At 39.8% G+C, this 20,172-nt stretch overlaps 1 protein-coding gene across 1 annotated transcript; it reads right to left on the bottom strand.

Annotated features, from left to right (window-relative positions):
• Positions 1 to 12,736: 12,736 nt before the first annotated feature.
• On the bottom strand, positions 12,737 to 18,751 carry MIIP (migration and invasion inhibitory protein). The gene is made up of 9 exons (XM_010293306.1): positions 18,581 to 18,751; positions 17,408 to 17,899; positions 16,671 to 16,773; positions 16,101 to 16,212; positions 15,834 to 15,898; positions 15,272 to 15,401; positions 14,793 to 14,889; positions 13,209 to 13,313; positions 12,737 to 12,901 (listed from the first exon to the last, which is right to left on the bottom strand). The coding sequence occupies exons 1-9, from the start codon at positions 18,749 to 18,751 to the stop codon at positions 12,737 to 12,739; spliced, it is 1,440 nt and encodes a 479-aa protein (XP_010291608.1).
• Between the last annotated feature and the right edge of the window lie 1,421 nt (positions 18,752 to 20,172).

Raw genomic sequence — 20,172 nt, 5'->3', positions numbered from 1 at the left:
AACGCGGGGGGGGGGGGGGGGAAGGGGGGAGCTGCCCAAAAAAGAAAAGTAAAAAAAAAGAACAAAACAAAACCACGTCAATCACTAGTCCCAGAGCTGTCGGTTTCTGTGAGTCTGTTGCATGCACCAAGGTTGTCACCCAAGGTACACGACTGGCTGTGCAGAAACACAGGCTCCTGAGTCATCTAGGCTGCCCTCAGAGAGCACTTCATCACCCCAAAGCCTTGGCCAGGCATGAGTCCAAGCCCTGCCCCGTCCATCCACCACATTCTCAAGAGCTGCAACCAAGCCTCAAGAGCGTTCCCAGTAAGAAACTAATTTTTTCAGTACAGTCATTTTACTCCTGTTTGGATGAGTGTGTGAAAACTCACAACCAACCAGGGTGACTCTGTGAAGGTTTAGGCTTTACACATTGCCATTGAAACACCACACACCACAGAGCATCCTCTTGAGAGTCCTTCTCTTTCCTCCAATCCCACTTGAAATCAATTCCTGTTGCTGACAATCATCCCTTGGACTGCTACTTGTCATTTCACTCACTTTCATTTGTTACTCTGGAAAACGTTTTTTGGCTCTGGTGCCTGGAAAGATTTCAGTTGGTTTAAGGCGTCATGAAGCTTTCTTATCTGCCCTAAAAGTTTTGACAAAAGTAAAAGTTAGCCACTTCAAAAAACCTCTCTGAGGTGCTCAGGAAAATGATGAGAATTTGAGTTCTCACACCCATGGTTTTTTGCTTCTCACCCTTATCAGCAAAAAGAAAAAGAAAAACAAAAGAAATGAGAAAAGATTGAAAGTTAGATAATTTATTATTTTATTAAAGACCCACAGCTACCTCACTGCCATCACAATAGAGTACCAAAGATGATAGCATTTCACAGGGACCCTGGGATGATGTAAATATCTTCTTTAACTCACAGCTGCAACTTTTTAATTAACTGCCTCTATTTCTTCCTCCAGAACAGCATCTTATAAAAACCAGGCGTTTTCAGAACATTGCATACTGTGTATTTGACACATAAATCTAAACTCCTTTCTTCACTGTCAGGTTGCTTCTCAGTTTCTAAGCTCTCTTAGAAGCATATTGGGGTAGGTATGCCTTTAAGGTCTAGAGGCAACTAAGTACTTGAATGTCCAAATATTACATTCTTGGTTTTCCTAATTAAATAATAGGCTAGAAAACGTCTTAATCTTGTGCAATAATTTGGCATTAGGCAATTTTCCCAATATTTTTTTTTTCTTTGATCAGTGCCTATCTAAGCTTTTCTAGCACAATGGCAGGAACCAACATCAGCCAGCCTGGGAAGTTTGCCGCTGTAAGTTATACCACTGAGGTCAATGTATCTGATACAAAACAAAGTATCCAAGTACAAAAAGTCAAGTGTGACATACTTTCCTAGGACTGGCAACAGGGAAGGTTTTCTGGCCTGTTTTCCAGAAAAAAAAAGAAGACTGAAATGAGCATACTGAGCATTTTGTAAATACACGTCAGCTCCTTCCTAATCAATGGTGTCAATAATTTTTTAACCCATTGGATAGCTTCAATCAAATTTGGCTGAGGATGCAATGTCATTAAGCTCTACAAAGTTTCATGGAAGGAGATGACTGAGGGAAAGCCTGGGGTGAGACCAGTGCTCCTCAGAAGAAATAAATCATCTCACACGTCCAAAGTGAAACCAGGCTTCCCTGCTGCCATCCTTCTTAGAACTTCTTATTCTTAAATTCATTATTGATTGAAAAAATTATTGATTATTTAAAAGGTTGGGAAGTGGAAAGTGCTTATTGTTGCTGCTGCCTTTTCAGAAAAGCTATTACACCACACAATGCTATCACAAGTCTGTAATAAAAGCAACAGCAACAAAAAGGGTGAAGAGGTTGTATTTAATAGGAATGTTCCAACCTGCATGCACTTTTAACTGAATGCATTAATTTCAGAATTTGTGTGTTTTGATTTTAAATACAATGAAAGGGGCTTTCCAGAAGAAGCCCTATCAGTAACTGGAAGAAGCACCTCCGTTTTATAACAAACCCACGCTACTGTTCTCTAAACGTTGCCTATATTTCCTAGAAAATAATCCTCTATGTTAACATGGAAAAAAAAAAAGGCAGAACAAATAGAAGCAAACAAACAACCCTTACTTCTCTGTTCTTCCATCAGAGGACAATGTCTATCAGAAAAAAATGGGAAAGTCCCTATGCGCATGTTATTATTATTTATAACGTTTATTTGATTACACGCATCTATCCCTAACGTGTGAACCTCCTTTTGTTTTAGGTGTTAAAGGCAGCAATGCCCAAACACAAGGTTGCTTGGCATTTTCTATTTTAACTAATTTAATTAATGCCGAGCTTAGCTAACGCTTAAGTAATTTTTACACCAGGTATCTGATGTGTGCTGATTGTCTGTGTGTGTTGCATGGAGTTGAGATGGAGGGCATCAGAGAAGGTCCTGTAAGGCAGCGGTTATTCAAATGTTGCTTGAAACCTGGAGCAAAAGAATGCAGAGATCCAGCTAAGCCATGAGGGAAAGTCTCTTTAACATACTCCTTCAGCACTGTCTATTCATTGTGCTGCTAACACTGACAGCCTAATAAAAAAAGTAATAATAGAATACTGTAGAAGTAGCATTGTTACACACATGCTCAAGAAAAATTACTCATGACATTTTCTGATTTTGAAGTGGCTGATTTTAGTCTCAGATTATACTTTTAGCATGGTTCCTTGTGTTTTTAAATATGTATGTTCAAGTTAATATATATCTAGCTGTATTGGTGAAAAACATTGATAACACTGAGAGAAGTGTCATCTCTAAACATCTATCAAACAGATAAAGGAGACCATGAAATTTAAAAGGATACATACTAAAATAACCTTGTCTAAAATCTATATTTCAGTGTCTCTCAGTGTTGCTATTTAAAGCATTGCAGTATGCTGATGAAAAAATCACTAAACTCTTGCTACTTAGCTAGGTGAAACAACACCAGACCCTAAAACTTCACTGAGTCTCAGTAGTACCAAGGGCAGTGCTCACTGGAATATATGCTACATACTATACGGGGTACAAATAAAAGGTAAATTTAATTTTTAATAAAATTAAAAAAGAAAAATGAAGGCATTTAATAAAATACAAAGAATCTCATGGTTAAAGGAAGGAAAGCAAGTCACCAATAATGACTTTCTTGATACCTCTCTTGATCTATTTATGCATTTTAGCCATTGGAGAGTGCTCTTCTTGGGGATCTTGGAAAGTAACACACAGGGAAACCATCCAGGATCCCAGTAATTTCAGGCATTTTAAGTGAAGCCAACATACTTAACTTCTCTGGAAATCTTTCAGTAGCCCAAAAAAGACAGACAGGAGGGCGGGCAACACTGGTGCAATGCAATCTCATTAAGAAACATCACTTACCAAGCAAGCAGTCAGAGTTTGAACTAGCTGTAGCTGACAAAGTATTTGAACTGGTCTGAACATGTAAAAAGGAATAAAATCTCATTTATGCCAAGTATTGCACAGTTTGGCAAAATTCTGTCCCTCTATGCCACTCTGGTACTCATACTTATTTTCTGGCACATACACTTCTCTTATTCTTAGTATTACGTACCTGTCAATCCATTTAATTATGTCCCATTAATCAAACCACTCTGCAATATGTTAAATACATTGCAGGTGCTCTTGATACATCTGCAGAGCTATATTGATTTAGCAATTTACCTTGGTATATTTGTCCTCTGTGATCAACAAGGAAGACGGTATGAAGCTCTAGTTGCATACTTGTTGAAAAGTAGCAACGACTTAAAACAAGAGTTCCCAGCAGGAAAAAAACCTGGTTATGATGAGGTGGGGTCATGACAAAATCCCAATACGCAGGGGAAATCCCAAGTCATTTCAGTAACTGTAGTTTCAGCAGATGGACATTCTCACAGAGTGTTTCTGTTCTCTAGTAAAAATAATAGAAAAAGAAATCAGCTTCCTTGCTTTATATAAAGTTTCATACATATGCAAGCGAGCAATCTAAAATAAAATAGCAGACTAGTTCTTGTTTGTTTGCAGCTGCGGACTTTTGTCTCAATCAGCTGTGTTCTTGCTGAGCACTGAAAATTTCTTGACAGCCAAAGGAAGGAGATGCATCCTGGTCTGTTCCCAAGCAATGATAAGGTTACTCTTTTTTTTTTTTTTAAATTACAGAATATAATGTCAAAAAGTATTTATGTGAAACAGACAATTCCTGACTGTGGGAAGCTCAGCAATGCTGTCAACAGTAATTGTTTTTGCTGACTCTGAGCCACAACATAGCTGTTGAAAGAGTTCTCCAGACAGCAGAGAACCTTCTACTGGGAAAAAAGAATCTTAGCTGATGTTAGTCTTACTGCAAGAAGTCTTGCTTCAGCCGAGATCTATAAATCCCTACACACAAAGCCCACTGACTCCATTCATGTTCCTTAGTCTTCATTCCAATTACTTCCACCCAAACATATCTTCAATTTAAATAGTACAATATATGGCAGTGCTACACTCTGGCCTTCCAGAAGCAGCAAAGTCACTCTTAGTACTGCTATGCTTAAAAAGTCACATTTTCTGGAAGTGTAACTGTGCATTTCTGCTACCAGAGATTTGGATTCAGCGTTTGTATGCAAAACAAGATATGAGGATATGCCTGTCATTTTATTCACTTTTTGATTGGGTTAAGTAGTTCAGAACTTTGATTGAAACAAAAATTTAAGCAGCTAAAACCATGTCAGACTGGTCATGTTAATAATGATAACATGGCTTAATTTTCAATTACATTTATTTTACAGATGTCATTTATATGAAGTTGATGTGGAAAACAAAATCTTCTAATTTTGTTTTTGTTATCTCAACTAATACTACTACCTTATATAGAGTGATAAAATAACTAATGAAGCAAAAATAATAATCTGTATAAGATGTCTTTTTTTCTTGTGCATACTAGCTTCAAAACTAAAGTGCATTTTGAGTCAGACTGAAAAATGAGAAGAGCTGACATAGAACTCAGTGCTCTCAGGAAAGACTTGGCTTCCATGAAAGAAACCAAAACCGTATCACAGAATTACTATGCCCACAGGCTGGCTGAGAGAGAGAGCCGACCTTAAAAGAAAGATCACATCATGTCTGTACTTTCAGTAATTCTGACTACAGCTTCTGGAAGAGTGGTAGATTTACATGTTGTCATTCTCCATAGAGAGAGCTCTTGACAAAGATGTTATTATTTGAATGTCATTTGTATTGTGCCCTTCCTCCCATACCTTGCTAGAAATGGAAGGCTCAAGGCTCAATCTTCCACAGTCCAGACAGGATAGCCACTTGATCAGTACAGCTGTAAAGAAAGTGGTGGGTAATAAAGGTTATACAGGTAATATCATATGAAGGCTGAGGCATTTTAAACTTCCTTCATGTCCTTTCTTTACATCTCCCTAGCACTGGTTTAATTTAAAGCAAAAGTCTTCTCTGCTGCTCATTTGCTGGAGTAATCATATTGCAAATCTAAATGACCCACAACAGCATTATTTGCTTTGGGCCCCTCTCCTCACCCCCAGCATTTGCACCAATACTAATTAATCCATAAGCACGAGCTTTGACTTTAGCTTGGTCTTACGTCATGTCAAAGATTCGTCTGGAGTTCTATAAAGTTCATTATTCCCCCTACCTAACCAGAAAGTGCAGGCAGGCTTCTATAACGCCATCAGTTACATGAAAGGACTGGTAAAAGGCAAGAAACTAAGTACATACTTGACTTTAGCTAGCAAGTTTCTAAACGTATGTCCACCCAGATAGCTAATAAGCAGTATTACCAGCTTGCAGTAAATTCACACCTTTTTCATTTCATAATAATTCCCCCCATCTAGAAAGTCTACTTGAAATAGTTAAGTTATAGTCAAAGAAGCACGTTCAAGGTTTACATTATTTAATTTTGACTGTGTAGTTGTTCTTCACGAGTCTGGCGTTGAGATTTATGAGGCACTTAAAAGATCTTGTTTTTCAGCTACTTACAAGCCAGTCAAACTCTGAAGTGTTAGAGCAGAACATTGTCAAGGCAGACATTTGCCTCATTCTGAATTCTTGAATTCCCCTACTACAGGGTAACTCTTATATCAGGAATAAGCATTTTGAGAAGCCATGAAAGTCTGCTAAAAATGGACCAACCTAAAGCCTCATAAAAACCCAAACCTTGCACAAACTTCATGGTGAATGCATTTTCAGTAGTGAGATCTCTAATAAATCCATTTTCTCTAAGAATTCTCGAGCCACTCACAGCTCACAAAGTTGCCTGCTGTGCAGTATCTTCACATCATTGAATTCCTGCATGGAGTTTCAGCAGCAAACCCAGACTTTCTCTATAGCAATTTCTTTGCATCAGCATATAACCAGGAACTGGAACTGAGAAGAGGAAGGCTATCTCCTTTGTTTTCAAGGAGACCTTCAAAGGGAAGTTTTGGAAAGAAAGTGCCATATAATTCACACAGAGGTCAAAACCAGAATCAACTCAAGGGATGAAAAAGCTTAGACTAGAAGAAACTCATGACTAGGACTGGAGAGGATACCAGCTCACTTCTAGACAACCGGTAAGGGAAGCTTGGACTGGCTGCATACTGTAAATAAAAATCATGTTAGAGGCAGTGGGCATGTGCAAAGAAATTTTAATGCTAGCATTTCTTAAATTTCTAGTATCAGACTTAGCACTTTTAATTATGTTCTTGTACTACAGTTTAGGTGTCAATTATTTGAGAGATTCATTAAAACCAAAATCTAACCCATCAGATCCAGTTTTTACCTACAGTTTTTGGAAGATGCTATTCAACTGTGAACAGAATCAAACCAGAAAGTATACTCAAGCACTCAAGAATTCTAGTCTATAAAATCTAGTCAGAAGATGCTAAAGAAAACTTCAGTGAAAGGTACTATAAAGTGAGAGATTTAAGCCTAGGACAGAACCAAAGTGAGAGGTAAAAGAAGCTTTCGCAGATCCTTGTCATTTCACAAAATATCTACTTCCAGATAGTTTGTATGTGTGAACTGACAGACAGGTCTTTTGTAGCCAGGTTCAGTTATTTCAGCAAAGCATTTAACCCGTGAAGTTCATCTGTAAGTCAATAAACAAAATATAACCAGCTGTTTCAGGATGAAACACCACTCTACAATTTACTGGAAATTACTTACGGTCATACTGCATTCCCTATATTAACTTTCTGGGTGTTTTTAACTTTGGGAATAAATACACCCTTTTAGAAGATTACTGGAATTATGAGCATTTCACTTCTTTCTAATAACAAGAAATTCTGCTCACATTTACACAAATATAGATCCAAATAAACTCCAGTGAATTCAACAGAGTAACTCTGGATTTCTGTTACTGGAAAGGCAAAGAATCTTACCAAGTTCAAAATAATAAGGAGACACGTCTGAGTTTTCCTTGTTAACTACCTTTTGTGCAAATATTTTACATTTCTTCACTAATACACAATCATTAATGCTATTGTTGCAATTGAAATGTCCTTTATGTATATGCCTGGGAAGTAAAACAAGGAAATTGAAAAAGCACCAAGAGTTCCAATTCTATAGATTTTAATCCAAAATCAAAAATAAAAATGTTTGGGGAACACTGGCCTTGTGGTTAAAATACAAAAGTGGGAGTCATCAGTTCCCAGTACTGTCAGACTTACTGGGTAACTCATATCCTTTCTTGGTACTCTGGTTATCCTCATCTAAAAGCTGAGAGTTACAAAGCTTATCTATTAAGAGAAGCAAGATGAACTTTCCTTTGCTGACACAAAAAAAAGAAAGTCAGGAAATATTAAATCATTTTTGTGAAAGAAACGAATGGGAAGATTTTCAGGGGACAGTTTTTTCAAAGAGTATAGAACTTTCTTCTATGACTATAGCTGAGCATCTCAATTCTGACAATTTAGGGTCTTATTTTCCTCTTCCCAGCAGCCTGTTTTTGCTCTGCAGAAACCAGTGGAATGCACCATTTGAAGCAGAAAACCAAGCCCTTACATTTGGTCTGCCATTACCCAGGAAACTGGTGAAACTGAGGTTTTTTTAACTCTGAAGAGAAGGAGCAGAATTTCTCTTGTGTTTTCAGATTTGACAGACTCTGAAAACAAATTCTTCTGGGCTTTGAAAATGCAAGTTCCAAAGAGACGAAAGCCCCAAAAGTCAAAGTTGGTAAATCATTCAAAAAGCAAGCTCATGCTACATGCAGATGTTTCACCTGAGCGTTTTGGAGACAGTCATTCCTTGACATGCTGATAACTAAACAGAACGAATAAATCAGCACTACATTCATTCAAGACTCTTGATATTAATTCTTACAATGTACTGACAGCAAAAAACACCTGATCCTGAGACATCACCAAAACTATCTTACAATAATTCTAGAAGAAGCAAACAGACAAAACACTGAAGCAGACTAACACTGTTACTGAGATGCAGATGGTGCCATGTTTTTAAAGGCTGAACTACACTCCCCTGTTAAAACCCATCACAAATGCATCATTTACTAATTTGTTTAATTAAACAAAGCTGGATTTCCCAGCTTATGAATCAGTGTTTTATACATGCAATACAGTCAGAAAGGGGAACTAAACCACCAGCTTTACCATCAAAGCATCAGGCAGTCATCAGTCATGCCGAAAGAGAACTAACACAAATGGGCACACACATTGGAGCCAGCCATTAACAGAAGACACAGCTGCACAGACTAAGCCAGCATGTTCCAAGTGCTATGAACAGGGAAAAAAAAAAAAAGTCCAGGTCAAGCCAAGAATGCTGGGCTTCACTTTGGCTACTCCAACTTCTAGTGGCATTGAAGTGTGAGCAACATAGTAGCTTCCAATTTTGCCACATACATACATTATTCTCCCAGTAAATTCTTCCAGTCATCACACACATCAGTCATACAACAGAGTGAAGAATCCTTGCCTTCTCCCTGAGGGGTTTTATGCCCCATTGCAGAAGACAATTGGGAATTAACTGCTACCTCTCCATGGACACATTTGAGTTCTCTCTTCACCACGTCCAGCTGATCAAGGTAAAAAAAAAAAATTCATCTTAAGACCATTACAACAAACATCTCCCAGTCTCTAATGTAATGGCAATGTAAAGAAAGCCAGGCTTAAGCAGATCCTTCCTCAACAACTGTTGTAAAGAATTCTTTCTCCTTGGGGATTACCGTGCACCTCGGGCATTAGAGGGACATATCTCCCTAAATCTTGGCCACAGCCCTTGCAGTGGCATGACTACCTCCAGGAATGGGAGACAAGCTATCCCAGAGCTCTCACCAGTCTGGCTTCCTACTATACACTCCCACAGTCTCACCTCAGCATAGTCTCCTCTCCAGCAACCCCTGGCCTCAAAACGTTCCCGTTTTCCTAACCACAATCCTGACATCCCACACTACTCCCACCCTCTGTTCTCCACTGGAAGTGCAGATTCCAGCACTGGCTCCATCAGGGCTCAGGCTGCTGCAGAGTCCGTGGTCCAAGTGCAGAAGCTGCTTTAACACTGGATGAAAGGCAATTTTTGAACCAGTAAATATATGTATTCCTTTACAACGTAGCCCCAGGTGACATCTCTGTCACCCTCCTTCATGAAAGGGTGTATTATCTTGGATTGTGTAACACACTGCAGGACAAAGCCACCCTGCAAAACCTTGTTATTACACTAACTCGTTAATGTATCCACACCCAAACTACTCTTCACAGCACATGGTTCAAAGGCATCTTGTGCAGGTCTTACCATTACTCTAGGCTGGATAAAACTTCCTTTGCCCATCTTTTGAATAGAGATTTTTGTCTCCTATTCAGTACCAAAAATAAAATAATCTTGTTGTTATAAAGCATGACCTTATTTTCCAGAAATTACTTTCCTGTTGTTATTCCTTTAATTACTCCCGTTCAGATTAAACTAACTGGGATTTGTAACTTTGACATCTCAAGTACAATGAGCAGCCACATTGCCTGGCACATAGCCTTACAGACCTCAGCAGCGTGACTGTGAGAAAACAGATGAAAGGGGTACACACGATCGCCTCAGCTGCAGGTCATGTGAAATTAGAAGAAGCATCTTTTTGGTACCCTATCTGGAAGTGAGATTATGGTCATAAACTTGACTATACATGGATCACCTTCTTACCAGAAGATGAAGCCTCCATGCACATCCATGGCCAGGTGTCCTACTTAAAAAAATACCGATTTACTCAGTTTCAGACCTCCTGTCTCTCTTCCAGCGAAACAGGGCAGCTAGAAACAAAGGGTTCTAGATTAAATTCTTGATCATGTATCAACAATATTAACCAAGATCAAATTGCAAAATCTTTGATAATTTCAATTACAAATGGAAAGAGAAGACCAAGTTGGCCAGCCAAAAAATCTATTTCTGTATACTACCAACTACAAAATGACCTGGGCACTACTCAGAGTAGAAATTTCAAAATGTACAGTCTACTTAAGCTCTGCTGGAAAACCTGAGTACACTGGTTAGATCCCCTATGCAAAAAGGATCATGATATAAGCTTATTCTGCACTGATATGGAGACATAACTATAAAACCAACATAGAACCATCAGGTCATTCTCTAGATTAATAGGCAAATCAGATTTTCTGCTCTGGAAGAGTAATAAAAAAAAAAAAAAAAAAGGAAACAATTCCCTATACCAGTTCAGACAAGAAACTGAACTAAGGTGCCAATATTTTAACATGGAAATTGAAATCAGCCTTCCTAATGTGAAAGTTTTTTCGGTTTTTTTTTAATTAGCAAAAAAGAGCACATGGGATGGCTGAGATAATTAGAAAAAAGAGTATTTTGAGACTGAGGATTCATGAGAAGCTCCACCTGAAAGGGGATGTGAGAACACAAGAGGAAGGGTACGGAGGGAGAGTTAAAGCTAGCCTAAAGTGTGCGCATGGGGAAAAGAACCTTTGCCAAAGAATTGCTACTCTGGACAAGATCTGTCACTGTAAGGCCTAGCCTTGTAATAGAGAGAGATGGACGGAGATGAAGGAAAAAAAAGAGGTTCCATAAAAGGGTAGCATTTTCAGTCTGTTTAGCTTGCAAATGAGGGCAGGATCAAACAGTCCAGAATCAACACACAAAGAGGCAAATCGAGGTTAACTTGGGTAAACAGGTGCAGTGTCACTGATTTCTTTTACCTGTTTCTAGTGGAGGAAGAGTCATAATCACACTTTCAATACTTTCACGAGTGTAAAGGACTGAATGTATTTCTAGCTATCAAGAGACATTTTGAGTTCAACACTGGTTCTGTCCTGCATTCACCAGATAGATCTCACGTAAGTTACTTAATCTTACCGTGCTTTATCTTCTCTATTTATAAAGTGTAACAGGCTTGCTGTAATTTATTTCAGTATAAATTAAGAAGAGGTTTATGACTTCCAATGTTCTGGGTTTGAAGACAAGGTAGTAAAAATCTTGACTTTGCCCTATTTTGTATAATATTTGGTAGCTAGTGTTTTATATTCACGGGATTAATTTCTTTTTAAATTAGTATTTTCAATAATAGAAACAATGTGACCAATTCCATTCACTTTACCCTACAGATGCACAACCCAAAGCTAAACTATCAGTCATGCTTTTCATTTTCTATTCCAAGTCTCACATTAAGATTTCATAAACTTGCAATATTCCTTTCCTTGCTTAAAAAAGTCTATTAATACATTTGATTTATAAATAATGTATTTGATATATAAATAACAGTGAATGCCAAGAAATTAGCATAAACATTATTAATGTTGATATAATAATGCCAATCATTAGCATAAACCCAACTCCTTCTGTCAAGTTAGCTCCCGGAAATAAATTTGATCCAAAGTTTCTGAGTACAATTTTTAGTAAAGATTTCACAACAACTTACAGAATTCTTGAGGCAGGAATTTCTGTTTCAGGCTTATTCCAGGCAAAATAAAACATCAGTTTTATTGGTTTTAGACCAGGAAAGTAAGATCAATCTATAAAGTTCAAACAAATCACACTATATAATATATTTTGTTGTGGTACAACTTAAAAACTCCAAAATGTTTTTTGGTTTATCTCCAAAAAACTTGGAAAAGCAGTGGCAAGCATAATTTGCACACATTTTAAGGCATTATCTAGCTTTTTTGATGAATAAAATCTCATTTTACTTTTAACATGCTTTTTTACATTCATAATTACTCTGATGTAATGCATCCTGCAGCTACAGACATTGCACTGAAAATAAACTGGACTTTTTTTAACTGTTGAGTAACTTAAGTTTAAGGCACTAGCAAACTATGTGTCATGTTTCAAACATCTGGAAATGAACACATTTGTATGCATTCCACTGAACCAGGCCATTCATAAGCCTATTCCTCACCCTGGCATTCAGCGTTAACATTACACTTCTGGTTTACTTAGTTGAGGTGTTAGCTGAGATGGCAGATGAACTCTGTTGCTACGGCTGTCCTAGTGGTAACAGTACTAGTTAGTCATCCTGTACACATCACTGTATCCAGCCCTAGGTGGGAAAGCTCATGCATCTGCTTAGAAGTAGCTGCAAAAGGCAAAAAAACAAAAGTGAAAAAACATACGTGAGAGTTTGTACATCCAGCTATGTGTATTGTTTGCTCATGTACGCGCATGACCATGAAAACTAGGAAAAATCTGTTCAAAGATTTATTTTTATCCAAATAGAATTGTTTCCACACCCTGCTCCAATCCCTTCTCCAGGGTAATCAAGTCAGCAGTTCACAGAGTTGAGACAGTTGTATTTAAACTTGGAGCTGCTCTGTAGTGTCCAGCTTTGTTTTGCTCCTTTTGCTGAGAAGTACTGTTAAATCTGAAGCGTGTCAAGTGGGTCAGGTTCAGAAGCTGATCAGTTCCCGTTCCTCCTGACACTCTGGACACCAAGTTCTAGAATCCAAATGAAGAGGATATTAATCAAAGAACATCAAAGTGACTTTTCCCATTTTGGTGAAGATTGATGAGCTGAACAGGCTTTTGCCTGTTATCCAGCTCCATTTGCTTTTTTGTGTCTGTGCACATTAGTTTACACAGCAGCAGAAGGAAACTGTTTCCCTGTGGAGACAAGGAGATAATCTTCCAGGTATTTTCATTCACTCAGCCATTGATGATTATCTTAACCTTTTAGAGATGGGATTGCAATTCCCATCCGTGCAATACACAGCATCTCCAGGGACTCTTAACAGGTTATTCTTACCAGGCAAGGATGGTGAGAAGACTTCTCTTCCAGTGAAGCTCGCAGATCCAAACTGCTGAGTGTGGGTTCATTGGAAGGCATATTTTCCCAGCCAGCCAGGCAATGCTGTGAAAAGACACGGGAATGCTGCATTAGAGTGCTTTACCCTTTCTAATCTATTGTGGTCTATTAGTTCTAAATAATAGCTTTTGCACAGGGAGGTTTTAGCAGGTAATTAATTAACTTTTGAGGAGTTTTCTATGACTAATAGGAAAGAGAAGAAACCTCTAATGAAGCACAACTGCATAGCTGTCCCCTCTTCCACCTTTCACTGGCTAATTATTTCTAAAACAATCTCCTGCTTTGTGAACTTGTGGTGGTTTTGGCTGGGATAGAGTTAATTTTCTTCATAGTAACTAGTATGGGGATATATTTTGGATTTGTGCTGAAAAGAGTGTTGATAACACAGGGATGTTTTTGGTATTGCTGAGCAGTGCTTACACAGAGTCAAGGCATTTTCTGCTTCTCACCTCACCCCACCCCACCAGTGAGAAGGCTGGGGGTGCACAGGAAGCTGGGAGGGGACACAGCTGGGACAGCTGACCCCAAATGACCAAAGGGATATTCCATACCGTATGATGTCATGCTCAGTATATAAAGCTGGGGGAGAAGGAAAAAGGGGGATGTTCAGAGTGATGGTGTTTGTCTTCCCAAGTAACCGTTACATGTGATGGAGCCCTGCTTTCCTGGAGATGGCTCCTGTCTGCCAATGGGGAGTGGTTTAATTAATTCCTTCTTTTGCTTTGCTTGCATGCGTGGCTTTTGCTTTACCTATTAAACTGTCTTTATCTTGACCCATGAGTTTTCTCACTTTTACCCTTCCAATTCTGTCCCCTATCCCACTGGGAGGGGTAGGGGGAGGGAGGGTGAGCAAGTGGCTGCGTGGTGCTTAGTTGCCAGCTGGGGTTAAACCACAAAAGAACTCAAGCACCTGACCTCTGTGAACCTGTCTCAACTGACTCATCCAGTCTCCTAAACCTCAAAACCAGGCTTCTTTCCACCTCTTCCCTGGAAATCTCCAGGCCAGGGCTAGGTCTGATTAGTAATACTGTCTGCAGCATTGCCTAGTGGCTGGAATACAGGACCAACTCCACAAAACCAGTTTTAAATCCACCCTTGCCACTACTGATTTTGCCTGGCCCCTATACACTGTGAATAATTCACAGAAGCTTGTCTTTTAGACTCCCTAATATCTGTGGAAAGAAACACAGGCACTCTTAAGGATGGTTCATTGTGTGGAAAGGTCAATGCTTGAAATAAGTCAGCCGAATCATGCCCCAGAAGTATATAGCTCCATATGGCACTTTCTTTTTCTCAGTGTAAAGCATTTGGAGATATGTCATATACGTTGTGCCAGTTACATAAAGTTATGAACTCAGAAGCACACACCAATGTTTTTTCTTGCTATGTCAGTGACACAGATCAGAAACTTTAGTGAAAACCCTGCCAGGGCAATGAGTCATAGATCCTCTTTGCTCCTTGTGCTGTAAAACAATGCTCAGCCTGGGCTGTGCCATCAGCATCAGCAAGACGACAGCAACTTACCGAAGCTAATGCTAGATTGTCTGCCAGTTCAAAGCTCTTCCTGCGATGGGCTTTGTAGTTGTAGGCCGGCATAAGGGTAGACCTGGGAATGCTGACCCTGCAACCACACAAGGGAAGTAATTGCCCACACCTTCGACAAAGCAGAGGAAATTTGCATGCCTTCCCCACTCAGAATCCAAGGGTCTAATCCCAAAGTGAACCAACTGAAACAGTTTGGATTAGGGCATTAGACACATAACATGTATGTTCAGATTCTAGACCAAATTCAGATAAAACATGCACTTCTCTCTGGCTTCAAACCTGTTTCTGCTTATAGCAAAGATCAGTAGGGAGTTTTTAAGCAAGAGATATCTCTGCCTTGAGAACAGCAACCTTCTACAGAGCTATTTTGACACTGTGTTCTCCCTCACATAATGAGCTTTTTCTTCCCCATTGTTTCCTTGAGTCCTGCACATTACAAAGCAATAATTCTTATCTACCTGACATAGGCTGGCTCTTCCAGTACCTCTGGGGGCTGGTGAGTACGTGGGATCTTACATATGGGGCAGGCAGATTCTGAATCCACAGGGACAGTGAAGAGGCGCTGGTTTAATCGATAACAGTAAACACCTGCCACAGAGTAACAAAACATCATGGTATTTACAGTTTGTCAGAAGGTTCCTCAACTCAGTCAAAGCTGTGTTCTGCCACAGTGCCACACATGCATTCTATAGAAAGAACTGCTTTTCCTGAAATATCTTTTACATTTCCTGTCCCCAAATAAGTTCCTAAAAAGCAAAACCAAAACTTCAACCTCCTGAACGTAAAAAGACAACATTAGCCAATTACAAGAAACTCTAACAAAACAAGATGACACTGATTGAGAGAGGATCCCTACAAGACTCAAGTATCTTCAGAGTAGGAAGTTGAATCTGGTTTAGAAGTTGCAGCTAAAAATAACACATTCTTTCTCATCTTGCATGATGTGGGGCTCTCTCAGAACGACAGACGAAAACTGCTCAGTTGTTTGTTCACAGAAATTGGATTAGGAAGAAATCTTACACTTATGGGAACTGGTTATCAAATCTGCTTCTTGTTCAGGAACTATGTAATCCAGAGCCCTGGGCCTAAAGAAACATGCAGACAGATCAGTTAGTGACAGGGGGGCAGGCCCTCTGAACAGCTCTACCTCTTCCAAGCATATGTTTCTGATTGGGAGGTGAAGGCCTAGAAAGCCACCCTTACAATTTCCCACTCCAATCAGACTATACTTCTCATTACTATAAAGACATACATTGCTGCTTCAGCCTTTCCCCCATGCCCACTTACTCCAGAGGCTGCTCATGAATACACGCTTCTTTGTTGGCCTGTCGGAACTCGTGCAGCTCAGTGAAGTATTGATCAGGTTTTTCTGCTACTGAAGAGTTTGTATCTAGGAGCCCTGAGAATGCCAAGGAAAGAGAAATCTTTAAGGGTTTACCAAAAGCACCAAAGCAAGCCTCACGCAAAACAGCCAAAACAACCAAAGGTCTGAAGCACCAAAATGGATGAGAGGAGCATGCCATCATGTCAAGCCAGAGATTTACTGCACAGTTTGGATCCCTTATTGCATTTATTCATTTTGGTTACTTGGTGCCCCTCTGATCCTACTCAGCTTTGCCATTTGCTACCTGGACTCCCATACCACTGCCGCTTGACTGTTCCAGGGAAGCGCAGGTCACTTCTGGCCTGGACAAGGAATGGCTTCCAACAAAACTGCAGCTCCTCTCCTGAGACCTGCTATGTGGGCTCTAGGTCTGCCATTCTGTCACACTTCAACTTAAAGGGGTTGTAAACTGTGTTTTGACTCTTCATATTACCACACCATGCTGAGAACTTTGCTTCAGGTTTAGGATTCACCTGCAATCCAGTCATAGCCCAGGAAAGGACGCACGGACCAGTCACTCACAGGTATGGTATATTCTTCAGGATCAGACTGAAAAGTCATGTGACCAGTTTCCTTCTGGGAAGAAAACAATTCATAAAGACTTCCTGTACATCTAGCAAGTCGTTCAAAAGTACAGTTTAGGAGATAACTGGCAGCTGTTCAAACAGGACAGCTGTGGCTGGCCAGATTCTATCTATGCCTCTACCAGTAACTTGCTCACTAGCCCTTTGTCTTCTCAATTCATAAAACAGAAAGAAGGGGCAGGCGACTTGCCCAGGCTAAGGCAGTAAGTATTTTTTAGGGCTTTAAATGCTAATTTCCCTGCATCACACACCCCCAAACATCAGGCAACCTGCACTGCCTTGGACAATGATCACAGCAACAGCCTGCCCTTCATACTTACGGATACAAACTATGAAGCAGCAGCACTGGACCAGGCTGTTCTTCCTGAACATATGAATGACCAATATAAATGACAAGGAATCTTACAGTGAAATGCTGCAAGTTTTCTGGTCTTTGTTTCAAGGGATAAGGAAAGCAGGGGCTGAACAAACTGCCAGCAGTCCGTGGCTGCTAAGGCTGGGAACAGTTCTGACCCCAACTTCTGATTTACACAGTGGGAACAGGGCAAGTAATGTTCACCTGGCCCTTTCTCCCCATCCTTCTATTGACTTATGAAAATGAGCAAAGCATTGTTTTCACCATTTACCTTCAACTCTTTCGACTGAGATGTCAGCAAGATTGATTTAGGGATTATGGGCTCTCTAATGACCACATGCTGCTTGCTGGTCTCTTCACTTTGTATTTTGCTCAGTGATGAGTCCAGATGACCCTGAAGCTGTTTTTTCTCATGGAGACCATGTAGCAGAGTGGACTGTTTTCTGTTCTGACCATGACCCAGAAGGAAGAATTCTTTCTCCAGGCTTCCTTGAGCATGGCCATCCCTATCCACTCTGGAGGTGCCTCTGCCACACATAATGATTGCAGACACTGGCATAACATTCTTCTCTTTCCCGGGAAAGCTGGAATCCAAACCTACTGCTTCCTGCATCTTCACTTGTTGTTGCTGAACACCTCTGTCATCGCTGCTGTGTTTAAGAGATGAACAGAAGGCTGCTCTGGCTGCATAAGCTCCAGGTTCCACAGACACCAACATTGCAGGATCAGCTGTAGACTTCACAGCATCAACCTGAATTTCCTTCTGTAAGGACAGAGACTCTCATACCACATGGCATCATTCAGATTACAAATAGCTTTCATTAGGACACTTCAGTCAGTAAGAGAAAAATCAACCCCTCATTCTAAACAGAAGGCTGCTCTGGCTGCATAAGCTCCAGGTTCCACAGACACCAACATTGCAGGATCAGCTGTAGACTTCACAGCATCAACCTGAATTTCCTTCTGTAAGGACAGAGACTCTCATACCACATGGCATCATTCAGATTACAAATAGCTTTCATTAGGACACTTCAGTCAGTAAGAGAAAAATCAACCCCTCATTCTAGTCTGCTCACACCTTTAAATAAAAAAGCAAACTCTTTATATTATTTGTAAGACATTATTAAGACTTTAGACCAGCTAAATGAGCTTTTCCCAATTTGAGGAACTGCTAAACTTTCAACCTTTGTGCTTAGAAGAAATAAAAGGATTATGCTCCACAATGTTCATTCCTACTTTAAAATTAAGAGACCTACATTTCTTAGGCAGGAACTGATCTTTGAATTCTTTGCAAGGTGAACATATTTGAGACCACAGGATAAACAATAAACAAAAGTCTAGCTACTTTTCTAACAGACTCCATATTTCGCTTTCTACCAGCTACTTCGTGTCCACATGTCTCTTTACCACACCACTCCACAGGCAGAAGTGCTGCCTACCATACAAGGGCCACTTGCTTCCCAGCACTTCTAGCACAGACACAACACATACCCCTCTCTTGGGCAAGGAGACGCTTGCTGGGAAGTCTTTTTCTGATCTCTTCCTGCTTCATTCTGAACCTTTGCAGAAGGTCCTGGTTGGCCTGACGCAGCCTGTTCAGGTGCTCTAACTCCATCTTACGAAAACATTTTCCTGTAAAGCCAGAGGAAGGGTGAACTACATGAATGGAAGCATTATGTGAAGAAGCAGACTCAGGAGAAACCACTTTCAGAGGATTCTTCATTAAAACCACTTACAGCTGTTGGAACATTGGGAGTGTTGATCATTGCTCCTGAGAAATCAGCCAGTCTCAAAACTCTTTAAGCTAAGAACTAGCATCACTGCATACTTCTCTCCCCTCAGATGTACTGTCAAATATTTTGCAGCCAGAAACTGGTAGCTGACTGAATAGAGACAAGACACTCTTACAGAGGAAACAGTAAACATGAAAAAAGTCACATAAAAAAGTTAAGTAAGAGACATTTGATTCAGAGGCTGATATATAGGACAACTTTACATAATTCTGCTTTGTTATTCGTATTAAGTATCAAAATTTACATTGTGATAATACCGGGATGCTCATAAGTTCAAAATATATGTATAAAAAAAGAATATATTTACTATACCCAAAAGAAATATTGAGTCAACTGTCCTCCATGTTCCCCAGGCAGGAAGACTCCAGAAGGCTTAACTGTGACTTAGGACTAGGGCTCAGACAATTCCAGTCCCACACACTAATCACTAAGGGTTACTACCCTTTTATTAAAAAAGGGAAAAAAGGGGGTTACATAAATAAATAAAACTTAGTTTGACTGGAAGGCTGTCATGCTGTTCCATATGTTTACAGTATCACAAGCTCCTCTAAATTTGCTGAAAGTGTTTTTTTTTAAATAAAACAAAATCAAACCCTAAACCCAAACCCCCACATTGCTTTTGGCTAGAGTGATCAATTATGTTTTGAAGTAAAACTATGTGCTTCTCTAGGACCTTTTGTTCTGAAGGATCCCTAAACCCTTCTCCAGAGCTCATCTGATTTTGTAGCAGACACAAAAGTGTCTGCTACCTTGGCAACTGGACACAAGGAATCAAATGCATATGCTGTATAACAGCACTAGGAGGAACCAAGAGCAGTGCTAACAATCAGAAACTACAACATAACTTTTCATTTACAATAAATGAGAGGTGCACTACTGGACATAGAATAGAAATATCAGTCGAGACCATTTGAACAAAACAGAAGTTCTTGCAGTTATTCACAGGACAAAGCAAACAACATCCTCTCATCATTGCTCATCGGAAAGCAAATAATCCAAAAATAACATTAGCCATGGGACTTTCTGGAAGGGTTTTACCAGATGAGATCCACTCAGCACAATTGCTAAGAAGCTGTTTAGTCCTTCATGCTTAACCCCAGGGGCTCAAGCTTATGAAACTGCTTTAGTATCAATCTTTTGCGAAAAGGAGCTTCGCTTCTCGCAGTTAAAAATAAACAGTGGTTGTCTCGGGACCTAAGAACTCTCATCTCTGCAAGCAAGCTGTCCCAACACCTATGCAGAG

This window comes from Phaethon lepturus, unplaced genomic scaffold (genome assembly GCF_000687285.1).
Source record: "Phaethon lepturus isolate BGI_N335 unplaced genomic scaffold, ASM68728v1 scaffold49438, whole genome shotgun sequence".
NCBI classification, from domain to species: domain Eukaryota; kingdom Metazoa; phylum Chordata; class Aves; order Phaethontiformes; family Phaethontidae; genus Phaethon; species Phaethon lepturus.
The sequence above is the reverse complement of the archived record's forward strand: the minus strand, read 5'-3'. Positions and strand labels throughout refer to the sequence as shown.